This window comes from Scyliorhinus canicula, chromosome 12 (assembly GCF_902713615.1).
Source record: "Scyliorhinus canicula chromosome 12, sScyCan1.1, whole genome shotgun sequence".
Classification (NCBI taxonomy): Eukaryota; Metazoa; Chordata; class Chondrichthyes; order Carcharhiniformes; family Scyliorhinidae; genus Scyliorhinus; species Scyliorhinus canicula.
In genome coordinates, this window is record NC_052157.1 from 130,806,296 (window position 1) to 130,824,776 (window position 18,481).

Sequence of the window (18,481 nt, forward strand, 5' to 3'; positions counted from 1 at the left end):
TTCAAATTTGCTGACTAATCTCCTGTGAGGCGCTTCATCAAAAGCCTTCTGGAAATCCAAGCACACCAGGTCCACTCCTTGATCAATTCTGTTGGTAACATCCTCAAAATACTTCAACAAGTTCCACAAACACGATTTCCCATTCATAGATTTCACGTGCCAAATCAGATCACTATTATTCTCGCGTGCATTTATCATATCCTTTATAACAGGTTTCAGCATTTTCCCTACGACTGATGCAACGCTAACAGATCTGGAGTTCCTGGTTTTCTTTCGCCCTCCATTCTTAAATAGTGAGGTGACATTTGCTACCCTCCAATCTGCAGGGACTGTTCCAGAATCTGTAGAACTTTGAAAGGTGATCAGCAATGCATCCATTATGTCCATAGCTACTTCTTTCAAAACTCTGGGATGTAGAATATCAGGTCCCGGGAACGTATCAGCCTTCACCCATTAATTTCTCCAATGCGACCTGCTTATTCATAATAATTACTTTCAATTCCTCTTTCTCTCTGGTCCCTTTGATCTCTAATTCTGGGAGCTTTCTTGTAACTTCCTCGGTGAAGGCAGATACAAAATAATCATTTAGCTTCTCTGCCATTTCTCTATTCCCAGTTATACATTTTTTTTTAAACAGTACACAGTTCTTTTTTTCCAATTAAGCGGCGATTTAGCGTTGTCAATCCACCTAGTCTGCATGTCTTTGGGTTGTGGGGGTGAGACCCACGCAGACATGGGGAGTATATGCAAACTCCACAGTGACCCGGGGCCGGGATTGAACCCGGGTCCTCGGTGCCTTGAGGTAGCAGTGCTAACCACTGCTGTGTATGGTGTACTCATACACCACTACGTACCGTTATAAAGTCCTATCTAATTTACTCCTTTTCAAAGCCCGAGTTTCCTCATCACTCAATTATCCAATACATGCCGTGTTACCATTCTCTGGGCTATTCTGGGACTTGAATATTTTACAAAGACCTTAATGACCAGAGCTATATTGAAAATAGGAATTCAGATCATCATTGGAGCATTTGACTTGATACATCTGCCCAGCCTGATCTTACTCCTTGATTCACTGCTTTGCACCTTTTAGCTAATTCAAAGATCAAAGAACAGTACAGCACAGGAACAGGCCCTTCGGCCCTCCAAGCCTCTGTCAGCCGTGATAGCACCCTTGGCTAAAACCTTCAGCACTTCCTTGTGCCGTATTCCTCTATCCCTATCCTTAAAGAACATACGTCCTGGCACATTTCCAAGTTTTGCCTGGACTGATCTAGCGGACTGGGTTTAGGGTGTGCAGCAGCTTGTCCTGTGAAACATCATGAAATGTTTTCTGAAAGCTTACTGGACTAAAATTTAATCTTCATGGCCTAGGTATCTACACCCTGCGGGACAGATAGCCCACTATTTGCAGAAGCCACCTGTTGATTTTTCTGTTGAAATCCTCCGCTGTTTTTATGGGTGGCTGCAGTTCTGCTGGTTACAGTTAACAGGTGGGGGAATTCCCATGGGAATTTACCCCATTACATAGCTCTGGAACTATTATAAAACATGTCTAAAATAACAACTGGAAAGGTTAATACAGGATTTCAGATTAGCTTCATTAGTTGAGCAATACTAATAACTTTTGGCAAATCTTAGCTCACTCATCAAGGCAAGAATAAACAAAAATACTTAAGAATATTGTTGTTGAACTTGTTGTAACTCGACATGGAAATCAATGAACCAAAACCAATGCCAATGGAATTGAAGACCTGGACAGCAGCATATATCCACACCTGAAAACAAAACGGAAGTAATGAGACTGAGCAAATGGCAGTAGTTGCAATTTGGAGAGTATAGGGCGATGGCCAACTCCCATCACAAAGGCTGATCTGGAGAAACCCTCCCACACACGACTTCCACGCAAATACCACCTGGACAAATGAATGGGTATCATTGGACATGACCTACAAATACCTGGTCTCAAACCCAATCCAACAGCTGCCTGGATTCTACCTTCCAAAGAAATAAGTGGTTCACCCTCAACCTCAACAGGTTCAGGACCAGCCATGGCCCCTGCTTGGCCAACCTCCATGGATGGGGCATCAGTGGCATCCCCCTATGCACCTGTGGGAGAGAGCAACCTATGCACTACAGCATAGAAAAATGTCCAATCCAATCCACAGACTCCACAGAGACCTGTCCACACTCAACAAAGCAGGTCCAGAATAAACAATTTGGCCTCGGGACTATGCATTTGTTAAATAAATAAAATGGCTGTGCAGCATTCTGGGTGCAATTATTGGGAGGGAGCTTTTTTTACGCTGATCATTGTCATATAATTGCAACAGGTTTCTGGCAGTTGAAATGAAATGAAATGAAAATCGTTTATAGTCACAAGTAGGCTTCAAATGAAGTTACTGTGAAAAGCCCCTAGCTCCTGCACTGCAGGTGTTCTAGAATTTTAAAGATAATAAGGTCCCCTACAACTGCCATCTCCTGTCCCCTCAATTTTCTCCCCTCTGGCCCTGGAAGTACAGATATTTATGCAAAACCCCAATTTTACTGGTACCAGTTGTGTTCCATCACCAAGCCCAAGTGTTGATTCTTTGAGTTAAAGCTTAGCTGTGAGTGCAGATGGATTATTTAACCTCAAAAGCCCCAATAACCCAACATCGACATCAATGTAATTTCAAATAGGAACTGAAGGGATAACAATAAGCAGCAGAAACCCTGTAATATTTCCTCCTAAACTCATCCACTGGAGCACATTGTTTTAAAATTAAAAATCAAAATGGAAGAAAAGTGCAATTTTTGAAAGCATTCCATGCCAATAGTATTGGACGCTGAAATTGTATAACTTACCAATCTAGAAACCTACGTGCAGTTACCAACTAGACCACAGAGGGGGAGAAATTGTTCATGCTGATATTTTGTTGAGAAATACTTTTAACGCTGTATGCAATGTATGTCCTGTTGCTTAAGTACAGCAAAACCGCGAACAGCAGAATAAAGCAACTTGACTGACAGGAAGAAAATGACATATTCTGTGGAATCAGAGGAACGCTTAGTGCAGGAACATGAGACCAGCCAGTCGGTTGGCACAGTGATGCACACTGTCAATGGGAGAGCTGTGAAATTGGTTATGAAGCTATCTGAATTCTTTGAAGGTCCTTTGCCTGGCTACCCTCTTTTGGAGGCCCAGTACACTTCTGCTCATTTGGTGCACAGATGTGCCCGGGTCCTGTTTCAAGCTTCAGGGCCAAGGAAGGACTGCCGGCTTAGGGAGTCTCTCCATTAGCTCCGCCCTCGGCCACTGGTTGACTAGTAAGGGGCGGATGCAGGATTGGCCAACACACACCGAGAAATAGCTGAGACCGAGCACAATCTAGCTGGCCGGTTAACTCAGTCGGTTAGAGTGTGGTGCTAATAATGCCAAGGCCGTGGGTTCAATCCCCGAGTTAGCAGATAAATTCAAATTCTTGAATGCACCTATTAACTTTTCACAGAAATGAACCTTTCATCATACCCTGCCTGATGAAACTATTCCCAAAGTTTCCATAGTTTTGGGCAAAAGAAACCACTCTTAGGTACAGTTTAGAATCTCTTATTTGGGACCATGAAGGAACCTGGTGCAGACAACAAAATAACATGGTACCATTCCGACCAAATGGATAAGTGTAACAGGGATTAAGTGTAATCTAGGCTAAGTTAGGTGAAGCTTTGTCCAGATGACAAAATGAATCGCATATTTGAGTAGAAATAATAGTAGGACTTCCATCTGTGACAGAATAGGATTACAGAAAATGAATGAACATTAAAATAGACTTTTGGGATGAGAAAACTGCCTTGATCATTTTATAAGTAAACACCAGATAGATAATATTACCATCCTGTAATTTTGGCAGTCAATCTTTTTGGCAGTGGATGCTTTCACACATTATCTTCAGATCACCTTCAGTGGGCAGATTCACTCAGTGTCCCTTTGACCTTACATTTCATTATAATGATCTGACTACACGGAGTACTTCTACAGCAAGATTTCACAGTGAATAACACTAGTGTAGAAATATAAGGGGCTGAATTTTATAATTTAACTAGCCACCAACTCAGGTGGGAAACGCAGTTTGCTGCCTGTCAGCCCCACTGCCGGCTTCTCCTGTCATACTTTGTTGAAGCTTTGTTGAAAAATATTCAGGAGGTGGGTCCCACAACCTCACGCTGGTGGGGCAGGCTCGGAATGCCTGAAACCTCGTCTTTCAAGTGATTGGGAGTGCCCAAACCTAAATTAAAATGCCCCTGCAGACATTGAGAGCCCCTCCAGAGAAAGCCCCCCACCCCCGACCACAGACACAGGGAACCCACCCATCATGTCACAGACATAAGGAACCTCCCACACCCATGGACACAGGCAACCCCTCAATGGGCAAGGGGACCCCTTCCCACAAATCTCCCCAACAGAAGACCCCCCCCCCCCCCTTCCCAGCAGTGCCCATATGGCACTCCCCCAACACTGCCCCCTGTGCTGCGAAGTGTCAGGAGATACTGTCCAGGAATGACAGTCACCCCTTGGGGCTGTACTTACCTGTGCGCTCTCTTTGCCATGTCCCCGTTTGTCAGTCCCAGATGACCATCGGCTGCTTTCCCCTTTTGAGGGCGAGAGCTGACTGGTGGTGATTTAACCCGAGGATCACCACACCTCAGACGAGGGGCAAGGTTGGGAAGGCAGGGCCTTCATGAATAGCCTCAGCTGGAACGGGAATTGAACCCACTCTGTCAGCACTTTTCTGCATCACAAACCAGCTGTCCAGCCAACTGAGCTAAACCGGTATGGGTAATGGAGTTCCTGACAATGGAGTAGGTCACCGGGCCTACAATCAACATTCAGCTCGACAATCAACCTTTCAGTTCCCAGTGTCATAACAGAACCTCACATCATCATCAATAATGAAAATAAAAAAAGATTATCTGTGATTAATTAAAAAAAAAAAGAATCTTCATTCCAAAGTCGTTAAAACAAAAGCACATGAGGAACCCCAAAATTGAACATCATGCGTAGGTAACGCACCCTTTATCCAACACCTCAAACGTTTTCTTTAATGTTGTAAGTACATGTTGGGCCTACGAGCCAAAATCAATAAAAGCCCCCAAATTTGGCACACGCCCACTCCAGAGTTTAAAAGTAAAAATTTGGTTTATTTTTCATTTTGAACATTTTGTTTCTGTATTGATTAGTTTCCGATATTCAGACAGATTTCTGGTGCATTTGTTGGAATAAATTATATCCACCACTGGACCGAGAGAAGCTAGTTGAAAACCAAGATTTTTGGTGGGTTCAAGATATACTTGAATGCCCAAAATTGTAAATGGGAACAATTCTTTATCCCATGTAATATGTAGGGTATGAGGATAAGAAAACGTCAGCATGAGCAATTTTTCTTTCATTTCCATATAACAGGATAATCATCTCTGACGATTGAAAATAGGAATCTCTCTAAAGTTTCATCGTGACTTTTATCTTGCTCAACAGACCTTCGACAGCACAGAAGATGTTCAGATAATACAATCAGCAAATGATTGTTTGCATCTTCCAGAGATATTTTATTTTGATTACTCAGGTCAGTGTAATTTGGAATTGGAAGACAGGTTAGTTGGATCAAGGTGGCTTTCGAGTGGTATGCTTGGCAATGGCTGTTCGGACACATAACTAACCTCTCTAATGGACTTGCTAATCTAATATCTGTGTTAGGCAGGTCCATAATCCGCCAAAGCATTATTATTGACTGATTAGCCAGCCTGAATCATTAATTAAACCTGGGGGTGCACATGGGCAGACTTGTTACTGGGGTGGCATAATTTTCAATTCAGCTCTAGCTAATCCTGTATTCCATTGCCCTAAAGGGTGGTACAGTGGCACAGTGGTTAGCACTGCTGCCTCACAGCTCCACGGACCAGGGTTCAATTCTGGCCTTGGGTCACTGTCTGTGTGGAGTTTGTACATTCTCCCCGTGTCTACAAGGCTTTCCTCTGGGTCCCCCGGTTTCCTCCCACAGTCCAAAGGTGTACAGGTTAGGGAGACTGACTATGCTAAATTGCCCCTTAGTGTCCAGGGATGTGCAAGCTAGGTTATGGGGGTAAGGAGGGGTGGTTGGGTGAGTGGATCGGGGTAAAGTGCTCGTTCGAAGGACTGGTGCAGACTTGATGGGCTGAATGGCCTCCTTCTACACTTAGGGATTCTATGACTTAAAGAGTAAGGCGGTCTTGGCTTGATAACAAGCAGGGAGGTACTTGTGCTAGTAAGCAGTGTGGCCTCCTCAGGTTAAACACTGGCAGTGCTTTAAGTCCATTGTCTGGAGATTCTTAAAAGTCATGATGGGTTTCTGTGAGTGTCAGATACCTGGCTGCCTTAAACAAGCCACTTTCTAATTCTATTCAGGACGAAACAATTGGAATTTGAGAAAGTTTGAGGTGGAAACTTTATATCTTTTCATTCTTTAGGAATCAAAAGTGTTTTTAAAGGGTAAAGTGCATGGTTGGTTGTTGATGAAATGTCATCAGTTCTCCCTGACCAAAATATATTGTTATTGAAGTGTAACCTCTTGAACTTCCAAGTTCCGCAGTCTCCAACTTTAACATGAATTCGTAAAACATAATGATTACCTGGATGTCCTTTAGTTTCTCCCACTTTGGATTTGCAAAGTAATTAATTCCATCTATAGCTCCCGGGAGTTGTACATTGTTAATGAGGATCGCAAGCAGCACTGCGTAAGGGAAGAGTACGGTGAAGTATACAACCTGGTTACAGAGAACATCAAGAAAAGATGATCGGGTATTAAGATTAAAGTATGCAGATTACTTGTCAGATATATTTAACCATTATTCTTGTCATTCTTTCTTCTATATCCCATCTTCTAGCTGGATGCAATAACAAACTACTCAACAGTAACATCTGTTTTCCTTTTGCAGCTACGGAGGTGTATAGTCTCCATGGGGCAAAAACAAAGGCACTGTGGGTGATTACAACACATGAAGAATGGGTAACAGTTAGTGCCGATGGAATCATATCTCATCAAAACCATTGTCAGTGAGGGAAAAAGATTCCAAAGGGCATGAGGGGAGATCTTTAAACAGACGCCATGAGGAATGCAACTCTCTCCATGCAACTGGAAGGCATTTGATGCCATTCCTCGAGAATCTTAGCACATCAGATTGGAGAGAATCTGAAGACTTGTGTAAAAGCTTCTTTGGGAAGTCAGAAGTAGAGTACTGGGAAGAAAGGACAACCTTGAATTGATAGGCAGTGACAGGCAGTGTCCCTGAAGTGACAATGCTAGGATGCCAGGCGTTCCTTCTATGTTTAAATGATCTGAGGTTGAGCATAACGTTCGGTATATTCAAGTTCACACACAACATCTGGCTGGAAGCCCTCAGTAAATGATGAAACAGATGGAAGTTAAAAAAGGACAGGGTGGAACAAGCATGTGGGTGGAGCAATGCGAGATGCAATTCATTGCAATACATTGTGAAGTAAGAATGGCTGATGGGAAAGGTGTAAATGGTAAGACACTGTTAGGGTGGGGTAGGTAAACAAAAGGTTTGGTGACCCAGGTATATAAATCGTTAAAGGTTAGCACACAGCACAGGTTGCAGGAAAGGTAATGGAACACTGGGCCTCACCACAAGATGATCAAATGTAAAAGCAAGAAATTCATACAGCATTAGACAGAACACTGGCGAAACCTCATTCAGAGTTTGATGTTCGGTTTTGCAATGTGAGAAAAATATATTGATCTTGAATATAATCTATTGATGATAGAATAGTAATTAGGATGAAGAGATTTAAGGCTCAGTTGTTTTTTAGAAATGGAAAGTTTACATGGTGACATGATTGAGATGCCTGTAAGTTGTAGCAAACTCATCAAAGGACCAAAATAAACTGGACATGTTGGAACACGACATTCCATTTTAAATGGGCAGATCAGGCTGACAACTGAATCAAGACAAACAGGCCATGAGTCATGAAACAGCCCAATCTCATTCAGAGACCAGGGGCAGTTGAAATGCAAATCACTTGCGGCCCCGCCAGAAAGACTCAAAATACCTTAATGGGATAACAATTAAAGTTATCTCCAGCAACCATTGTCAATAGACCAGCAGAAACCAGAGACATTGCAAGCTTTTTGTAAGGGCACTGATTAAAATCAAATTACATTATGACACCTTGTGATTGGGGAACTTGATCACTTCCATTCTGTCAACAATCGGAAAGGCTTCCTTTGTCCTGGAACTCACCTGTGGGAGGGTCAGTGTTTGACCCATTCAGGGTTTTGCCCTTAAAAAGTCAAGTCTGAGCAACTCTTCCCCCCCTGCAAAAACTCTACTGTCCTGCAAGAACTCTACTCTCCTGAAAGAACTCTGCCCTCCTGCAAGAACTCTGCTCCCCTGCAAAAACTCTACTCTCCTGAAAGAACTCTGCCCTCCTGCAAGAACTCTGCTCCCCTGCAAGAACTCTGCTCTCCTGAAAGAACTCTGCCCTCCTGCAAGAACTCTGCTCCCCTGCAAGAACTCTGCTCCCCTGCAAGAACTCTACTCTCCTGAAAGAAACTCTACTCTCTTGCCTGACACACGCTTCGCCTGGCTGAAAACCAACCACGAGAACTGAAGGAGCAACAGCAAGGACCAGTCGGCATGGAAGAAGATCGAAAGAAATCTGTGCCAACGTTTTTTTAACTACCCTGTCCCTGGAGCGGTGAGTATATTCCTCCAGCTCACAGAAAACTCCCAATTAGTATAGCTTGTTGAGATTTGGGGTGGGTGAGTGAATGTATCTGTGTTTGTGTCGCTAAAGTAAATCTGTGTAAGGTGTAAGAATTTTCGATGTGCCATTTAGTCTCTTGTTTTACACATAGTATTTCATAATCGGTGTGTGTGTGTGTGTGTGGGTTAATCTGAGTTGCAGAAGACTTAATTTCTCTTGAATAAATAAATAATTTTAAAACTACCATTATTGTGGTTCTCACCTCCCTTTCACTGTCTGCTCTGGTCAAGACACAATAATTGCCAGGACATAATCCCGTAGTCAAGGACCGGAAAAGGGAATCTGAGCGCTTCGAACACGCTCACTCAAGAGAGGCTACTGGTCAGGAATAAATAGTGGTCCCTCTTTCTCTCTCTCTTGTGAAGTTGCATTAGTGGGGCACTTCTGGGTGACATTTCACCATCACAAGAGAGAGACTCACACAGGCTTAGGTGGCAGTCAAGGTAACTGGTGTGGCATAAGGACAACCTCACTGGTTAGGTATAAACAGTGAGACTTGCCCCCTCTCTCTTGCGAAGCTGTCCCACTGCGACTCTTCCAGGTCGTGGTTTTGATACCTGCAGGAGAGAGACACCCACAGTTATCTGTGACACCCAATACCAGCCTGTTGTGAAGTAAAGGAAACTCTTTTCGTTACATGCCCAAGAGCGGAAGATCGGAACATAGGAATAAGACTAGCCACCACAAATAACTTCCAGTCAATAATTAACTCCATGAGTAGCCTTTGTCCCTCATCCCTTAATAACTTAGGCTAGCAAAAATCTATCAATTGGAGATTCTTCCACTGGAAGCAGAGTATTGGTGACCACATGCCTGACTCCACCCTGAGTGCCGAGGCAGGTTGATTAAAAGGCCTACCTTGGTTTTCTGCTTCCCAGTTACAATGTAATATTTTATGCACTCTGTCCCTCTCCCCATTCACCCCCCATCCAACATCCCAAGCTGCAAAGATCTTCAGGACACGCTGCGCGGAGTCGCCAGTTGGTGGTGCGTGTGTCTCCCATGGTTCTCTGTCTGCTCCATGCCAACTCACGCAACCCCCCCCCCCACTCACCATAGCTTTTTATACTCCCACTCTAATTCACATCTCCACCCTCCATGATTCTTTATACCATCCATACCAACAACCCCCTCCCCATCCACACTGCCCTTTATCCCATCATGCTAACTCATGTCTCCCACCCACCTCTGTCAAACCATCCTGTATCCACACTTGGTAGAGCTCACAAGCCATTTGGAGATGAAATAAAGTCACATTATGAAAATCTAATACATATTTAACTATTTTTTAAAAACAGCTCTCATTCTTGAAAGCCAAACTTCTACTATCTTTTTCACTCCCGAAAGGTTAGCAGTATTAGGTTTTCTTCCCAGTCCTAGACTCCCCAATCAGCCAAAATAGTTACCCTCGTTACCATATAAATCACCCATTAACTTTCTAAATTCCAGGGAAAACAACCCTTGTTTGTGTAATCTCTCCTTGGAGTTCACTTATTCTTCTGGTAAATCTACATTGACTTCCTCAAAGGCCAACCATATTCTTCCAAATATTTGGTGCCCAGCACTACTCATAGTACACGAGGTGTACCCTCACCAAGACATTGTACAACTGAAGATTTTTTTAGAAGAGTGAGAGGCAGCCTTTTAAGACATATAGGATTCTTAGGGGGCTTGCCAGGGTGGATGCTGAGAGGTTGTTTCCATTTATGGGAGAGCCTAGGACCAGAGGGCATCATCTCAGAGTAAGGGGTCGCCCATTTAAGACAGAGATGAGGAGGAATTTCTTCTCTCAGAGGATAGGGAATCTGTGGAATTCTTCCCGCAGAGGACTGGGTCGTAGAGGCTGGGTCGTTAAGTATGTTTAATCAGTAAGGGAATCAAGGGTTATGGGGATATGGTGGTAAAGTGGAGTTGGGGATTATCATATCAGGTCAGTCATGACCTTGTTGAATGGCAGAACAGACTCGATGGGCAGAATAGCCTTCTTCTGCTCCTATGGTTTCATGGCCTGAAGTATGACTTTTATCTTTTTGTATTCTAGGCCCTTAGATTATAAAGGCCAGCATTCCATTATTAGCCTTTTACTGTATCTGTTCATGGCAAACTAAATGATTTATGTAAATGGACCCCAAGTCTCATTGGACCCTCACAGTTTCCAGCTTTCCTCCATTTAAAAAATATGCAGCCTTAAGCTTTTTTGGCCCTGAGTGGGAAAACCCACACTTTTGCCCATTTGCTTACTCTATTGTAATTTAATGCTTCTGCTTAAACTTTTTAAGCTGTCACCTTTCTTTGTATCATCATCAAATTTGGATATGAGGCTTTCTATTCTGTCAGTGGCACAGTGTTTAGCACTGCTGCCTTAGAGTGCCAGGGACCTGGGTTTAATTCCGGCCTTGAGTGACTGTCAATTCGAGAACCTGCTCAAAAAGATAAATCTGGTCCATCAAGCATGATTTACCCTTGACAAATCCAATCTGGCTGTCTTTGCTCAGCTTAAAATTTTCAAAGTGTTCAGCTCCCCTATCCTTAATTATAGACCCTAGAAATTTCCTAACGATAGATCTTAGGCTAACTGGTTTATAATTCCTTGTGTTCCTCTCTGCTGCCTTTCTTAAATAAGAGTAACATGCATAATCTTTCAATCTAAACCATCCCCAAATTGAGAGGACTTTGGCAGATTATAGTTAGAGCATCTGTAATGTTCTCATCACTTGCCTTTAAATTCTGAGGTGGAAATCAGCTGTTCCTGGGGATTTAACACTCAATTTTAATATTGAGTCTTGGATTCAATATTAGTTTACTTGGGGTGCATGGCATGCTAAACTCTTCCTCATTTCAGGTAAATATTGATGCAAGTAAATTACTGCGCGTGTCTGACATGTCCTTATTTTTGTTGGTAATCGCCCCACACCCAGCTGTCAAGAGGCACACATTGCTCCTGATCACCCTCTTTTCGCGATTATTATTGTAAATTATTTTTGTGCTAATTATGACAGACCTTGCACGTTTATTTTCGTACTCCTTTTTTGTAGCTCTTCACACTTTTTATTTTCACCAGGATCTGTTTTTTTGCATTTTGTACACCTTTTCTGTTAGTTTTATGCCTTTACCTGTTTAGTTGACCGTGGCTGTCTTTTTTGGCAAGCTGAAATTAGGGCTATAAATTGGTTCTGTGTCGCGTTAATTTCTGGTTTGAACTTTCATTTTACCCATGAACAGATTTTCCCAGTTCACTGTCTCACCCCATTGTTGGGTTACGGGTATAGGGTGGATACGTGGGTTTGAGTACGGTGATCATTGCTCGGCACAACATTGAGGGCCGAAGGGCCTGTACTGTTCTATGTTCTATGTATGCCCTTTTACCATTTTCTCTATCTTACCTGAAGATACTTATAACTAGTATATTTAATTCTCAGTCCTGACTATCATGGAGGCATGTCTCATTAATAGATGCCATGTCATAACCTCCAAATTGAATTTTTACCTGCATTCACTTTGAAGCTTATACTCTGCATATTTGTATAAAGGGTGTTTATTGAGCCCCACACACTAACCTTTACTCACAATCCTTAGCTGGAATTCTCCAGCCATTGGGATTTTCTTTTCCTGCCAGCAGCGTACTCCTGCTCGTGAGTTTCCTGACAACGTGGGGTGGTTCAATGGGAAATCCCATTGACGAGCGGCGGGAAGAGAGAATCGCGTTGCCAGTAAACATACAGTTGGTGGGGGACCGGAGAACCCCGCCCCTTATTTCTCTTTCCTGGTTTAATTTCTTCACAACCTTTAATTTTCCCTCTGGTGGGCGACACGGTAGCACAGTGGTTAGCACTGCTGCTCACAGCGCCAGGATCCCAGGCTCCATTCCCAGCTTGGGTCACTGTCTGTGCGGAGTCTGCACGTTCCCCCCGTGTCTGCGTGGGTTTCCTCCGGGTGCTCCGGTTTTCTCCCACAAGTCCCGAAAGACGTGCTGTTAGGTGAATTGGACATTATGAATTCTCCATCTGTGTACCCAAACAGGCGCTGGAATGTGGCGACCTGGGACTTTTTACAGTAACCTCAGTGCAGTGTTAATGTAAACCTACTTGTGACAATAAAGATTATTATTATTATTATTATTATTAAAGCACAATTTCTGACTGCTAGGCTCTTCGTTTTGGTTTTATAATGAAGGAAACTGATAAAGTATATGAAGACAGTTGCCAGAAACAAATGGATATAATCTCAATTAATTTTCATATTAAAGTTAAAAGAAAACCGTAAGAATGTGAAATGTGGGCAGCACGGTGGCACAGTGGTTAGCATTGCTGCCTACGGCGCTGAGGACCCGGGTTCGAATCCCGGCCCTGGGTCACTGTCCGTGTGGAGTTTGCACATTCTCCCCGTGTTTGCGTGGGTTTCACCCCCACAACCCAAAAATGTGCAGAGTAGGTGGATTGGCCACGCTAAATTGCCCCTTAATTGGAAAAAATAATTGGGTACTCGAAATTTATTTTTAAAAAAGAATGTGAAATGTACTTTCCAGAAGCCCATAATGTAGGTTAAATCAAGAGATTGATACATACTTGGGGAAAATAGGATATTAAGGAATGATGTTGACAGGACAGGGTACTGGGAGTAATAAAGGCAAATAATTGCCATGATTAAGGTGTTGCTGGGCCTATTCCTGTCCCTGTGGAGCTTAATTTGTTTATGCAGCACTGCAGCTTTGAAGCAACATTGGAATGCTGATACCATAAAATGCATTTTCAAGTAACGTAGCACTGCCCTTCGGTCTGAGCTTCATCACACATCATTGATGAATTAAGTGACTGTAAAATGGAAGCCATGTGCTAATTTACGCAAATTTCATTTTCAGTCTCTGAACTTCCAGCTGACTCAGCTATGCAAATGCTGTCTGCTTCACAGCATTTCCCAAATGAGGGAATTTCTATTCCGATTTAAAGTGCATTACCCAAATTATGAAACATTGTCAGCCAATCGTTAATCTACTAATAGCAATAGAGGCAACTGCAATATTTAGAATTCACTAATCACAAAACAATGTCGATTGCATGATGTATATTGCATGATACTACTGCAGTAAAGTGCATAGGTTAATCAAGGTACGTTTCTGATTCAGTTTTAGCAAAAACAGATTATAGCCTTGTAATAATATTACCCAATAGCATGTTAAATAATGTACTAAAAGTTTTTAAATATTTAACAGGTTATGAATTTTTATTTTTCAGGTTATGGAAAATACAGATAAACATAGAAAATAAAGCAGGAGGAGGCCAATCGGCCCATCGGGTCTGTTCCGCCATTCTGTCATGGCTGATATGTTCTTCATCTGCTACCTACAATGTTACAGACCAAGAACTGGATTGCGAAATCAGCCAGAGCATCTCCTCCCTGGAACACATGACCTAGGAGCAGGAGTAGGCAATATAGCCTCCCGAGCTTAACAACCTAAATATGATCATGACTGATCTCATCCTGTCCTCAACTTCACCGTCCTGCCCATTCTCCATAGCTCTTCAACCCATTACCAATTAAAAATCTGTCTAACTCCTCCTTAAATTTACTCACTGTCCCTGCATCCACCGCACCCTGGGGTAGCGAATTCCACAGATTCACAACCCTTTGGGAGAAGTAGTTTTTCCTCAAATCTGTTTTAGATTTGCTACCTCTTATTCGAAGATTATGACCTCTTGCCTTAGAATGCCCCACAAGAAGAAACATCTACTTTATCCATACCTTTTAGCATCTTGTACACCACAATTAGATCTCCCTCATTTATCTAAATTCTAGAGAGTATAGGCCTAAACTGTTCAATCTCTCCTCATACAACAAACTTCTCAGCTGGGATTCTCCGCTATCTGGCGGGGCAGGCTGTACCGGCGCCAAGGAGTGGCGTGAACCACTCCATCGTCAGGCCGCCCGGAAGGTGCGGAATCCTCCACAACTTCAGGGGCTAGGCCTGCGCCGCTGGGGTTGGTGGCGTGCCAACCGGCGCCCAAGGGCCTCTGCCGGCCGGCGCGAGTTGGCGCATGCGTGGGGGCGCCAGCGTGCTCTGCGGTGATCCCAGCGCATGCGCAGGAGGATTCTTCTCTGCGCCGGCCATGGTGGACCGTTACTACGGCCGGCGCAGAGGTAAAGAGTGCCCCCACGACACAGGTCGCCCGCAGATCGGTGGGTCCTGATCGCAGGCCAGGCCACCGTAGGGGCACTCCCCGAGGCCCGATCCCTCCCCGCGAGGACTCCGCAGGCCGGCTGCAGAGCCAGGTTCCACTGGTAAGGACCTTGTTTGCTTTACACCGGCGGGACTGGCTGAAAACGAGCGGCTACTCAGTCCATCGCGGATCGGAGAATCGCCGGGGGGGGGTACTGCCAGCAGCCCCCGACCGGCACAACGCGATTCCTGCCCCCGCTGAAAAACTGTCGGGGAGGCGGGACGGGATTCAGGTCCCCCCCCCCCCGCCCTGGGGGGGGGGGGGGTCGAAGAATCCCACCCCTCATCTCTGGAATAAATCTGGTGAATCTCCTCTGAACTGCCTCCAATGCCACTACATTTTCCTCAAATAAGGAGACCAAAACTGCACACAATACTCCAGGTGCGGTCTTACCAATGCCCAATCTCCCAACCTATCTGTATCCATTTGTAAGGTTCTTATTTCCTCATTGCAACTTACCATCCCACCTATTTTTGTGTCTTCTGCAAATTTGGTTATTGATTCTTCTATCCCTGTATCCAAGTCGTTGGATTCAATTTGAATTTGAATTGGATTTTGGAGCGGGCAAGGAGCTGGATTAGGGGTTCACCCCTGTCCACACTCTGAGCTCTGGCTTTGTAATAAAAAAAATATAGATTGCAAATAGCTGGGGCCCAAGAACCGAACCGAACCCCATATCTTGCCATCTTGAAAAAGACCCATTTATCCTGACTCTCTGTCTCCTGTCCATCAGCCAGTCTTCTATCCAAGCAAATAAATTACCGCTAATCCCATGTGATCTCACATTGTGAATCAACGTTCTGAGCAGCACCTTACCAAACACCTTCCGGAGGTCCAGATATACTACATCTACAGGATTCCCATTATCCACTTTGCTTGTTACATCTTCGAAGAACTCAAGTAAATTAGTCAAATTGAGTCTATTCCACCATTCAACATGATCATGACTGAGCATCAAGTTCAATACGCTGGTACCCACCATCCCCCCATATCCCTTGATCCCTTTAGCCCCAAGAGCTGTATCTGATTCCTTCTTGAAATTATACAACATTGGGACTTCCGATGGCGGCTATGAGGGAGTAGGTCGCACATTTGGTGGCTCCCGCTCGGGTTGGACCTTTGGAGCTTTTCCCCCGATTTTCTACTGGACTTGATTTGGAAAACTGATGGTAGAGACAATTGTTGATTGGATTCCCACATCGGTGCATGGACTAGAAGTGCTCGCAAAGGAAGAAACAGATGAACAGAGAAGGCTTGGGCTGAAGCTGCAGCGGGAGAAAGTATGGCGGACGACCAGGGTCCTGGCTCGATGACCGAGCGTTCAACAGAGCAGCTAATACAATTTATCCAGGAGGGCTTCGCCAAACAGAAGCAGGAATGCTTGGACCCGATTAAAGAATCAATTGCGCGGCTGGAGCTCAGATTGGAAGTGGGGATGCTGAGAGACCAGCAGAAAAGGCTCCAGGAGAAGGTGGAGGGCTAAAGAATCGGTCCCGTCGGCAGAGCTTAAGAACCGTCGGGCTCCCGGAGGGGTCCGAAGGAGCGGACACTGGGGCATGCATGGCGGACATGTTCGAGAAGCTTCTGGGGGAGGGGACGTTCTCACGACCCTTGGAGGTGGACACGGCTTACAGAGTGCTCGCGAGGAAGCCGTGAGTGGGGGATACCCAGAGGGCAATTGTGGTGAGATTCCACACTTACTTGGATAAGGAGCGCGTTCTACAGTGGGCCAAGCAGACACGGAGCTGTAAACAGGAAAACAGTATTCTGCGGATCTATCAGGACCTGAGTACAGAGGCGGCCAAGAGAAGAGGGGGTTCAATCAGATAAAGTCGACCCTTTTTAAGAAAAAGGTGAAGTTCGGACTGCTGTATCCGGCCTGTCTCTGGGTCACGTATGAGGAACAACATTTTTATTTCGAGTCGCCTGAGGAAGCGATGGACTTCGTGAAAAGGGAAGGACTGGTGGTGGATTGAGGACTTTGAACTTTGCTGCAACGTTCAGGTTTAAAAAAAAGTTTCTTGTTTGTTGAACTTTATTTGTAATGCCTTCTGTATTGATTTGGGACCTGTTGCAGAGCTGAGTGAGTTAAAGTTTACATTTACACTGATGGGGGATGGAGATGTTTTTGTTAGATGCTTGATTTTTTGTTTGATCCTTTCTTTGTTAATCATTTTTTTTGCTAGGGCAATTGGGTTGGGACTGGTTTTTCATTTGAATATGTGTGTATGAGTGGGTGGGGGAGGAACAATAGGTGGGAGAATGTCTGTTGCTAGGGGCGGGGGCAACCAAGCTAGCTGGGCAGGCTAGCTCATGGAAACGCGGTGGGGGGTGAGCAGATGTTAGGCTTATCGAAGGGGTTGATTTACATTGTGCTGTTACTAGGGGGGGAAAGGGGGGGGGAATGTTCTGCTGATGAGGGAGGGCCTTTTGCTGAGGTACAGAGTGGAGGTCGGAGGCGGAGGCTGCCTGGGGACAGGCTGGTGGAGGTGTGGGGTGCAGTCTGGAGACTGGTCCAAGGAAGATGATGGCTGATTGGCAAAGGGCTGGGGCGATGAGCCCCCAACTAGGCTGATCACCTGGAATGTGCAAGGGCTAAATGGGCCGGGTAAGAGAGCACGCGTATTCGCGCACCAGAGAAGACTGAAGGCGGACGTGGTAATGATACAGGAGACGCACCTTAGAGTAGCAGATCAGATCAGATTAAGGGAGGGATGGGTCAGACAGATCTTTCACTCGGGACTGGATTCAGAGACAAGAGGGGCTGCGATCCTGATCAATAAGCGGGTGGTGTTTGAGGCAGTAGAATAATTTCGGATGTGGGAGGGCGGTACATTATGGTCAGTGCGAAACGGGAGGGGGTGCAGGTGGTATTAGTAAATGTGTATGCGCCAAATTGGGATGATGTGGAGTTTATAAAGAGGATGCTGGGGAAGATACCGGACCTGGACTCGCACAGGTTGATCATGGGAGAGGACTTCAACACAGTTATTAAGATGGGCAAGGTTCCAGCAATGGCAAAGGAACTAAAAGGGTTCATGGAGCAAATGGGGGGGGGGGGGGGGGGGGGGGGGGGGGGTGGAGATTTGGGCAGCTGAGGGTGAAGGAGTTCTACTTCTACTCACACGTGCATAAAATGTACTTGCGGATCGATTTTTTTATTTTGAGCAGGGCTCTACTGACGGGGGTGATGGACACGGGGTACTCGGCAATTACAATCTCAGACCATGCCCTGCACTGGATTGACATACAGGTTAGTAAAGACAGTAACCAGCGCCTGCACTGGAGACTGGACGTGGGACTTTTAGCTGACAAAGAGGTGTGCCTGCGGCTGAGGAATTGTATTCAGATCTAACTGGAAGTCAATGACACGGGGGAAGTTTCGGCAGAGGTGGTCTTGGAGGCATTGAAGGCGGTGGTTAGAGGGGAGCTGATAACGATACGGGCCCATAAGGTTCTCCCTAGA

General features: G+C 44.9%; 1 protein-coding gene across 2 annotated transcripts in view; it reads right to left on the minus strand.

Moving 5' to 3' along the window:
* Positions 1–18,481, minus strand: part of si:ch211-283g2.1 (sodium- and chloride-dependent GABA transporter 1) — a 139,147-nt gene that overhangs the window by 49,677 nt on the left and 70,989 nt on the right. For both annotated transcript variants that reach the window (XM_038814394.1, XM_038814393.1), the window contains 2 exons: positions 6,643–6,777; positions 1,675–1,778 (listed from right to left, as the gene is read on the minus strand). In XM_038814394.1, coding sequence (XP_038670322.1) covers positions 1,675–1,778; positions 6,643–6,777 — 239 coding nt within the window. The remainder of the gene's footprint in view (positions 1–1,674; positions 1,779–6,642; positions 6,778–18,481) is intronic.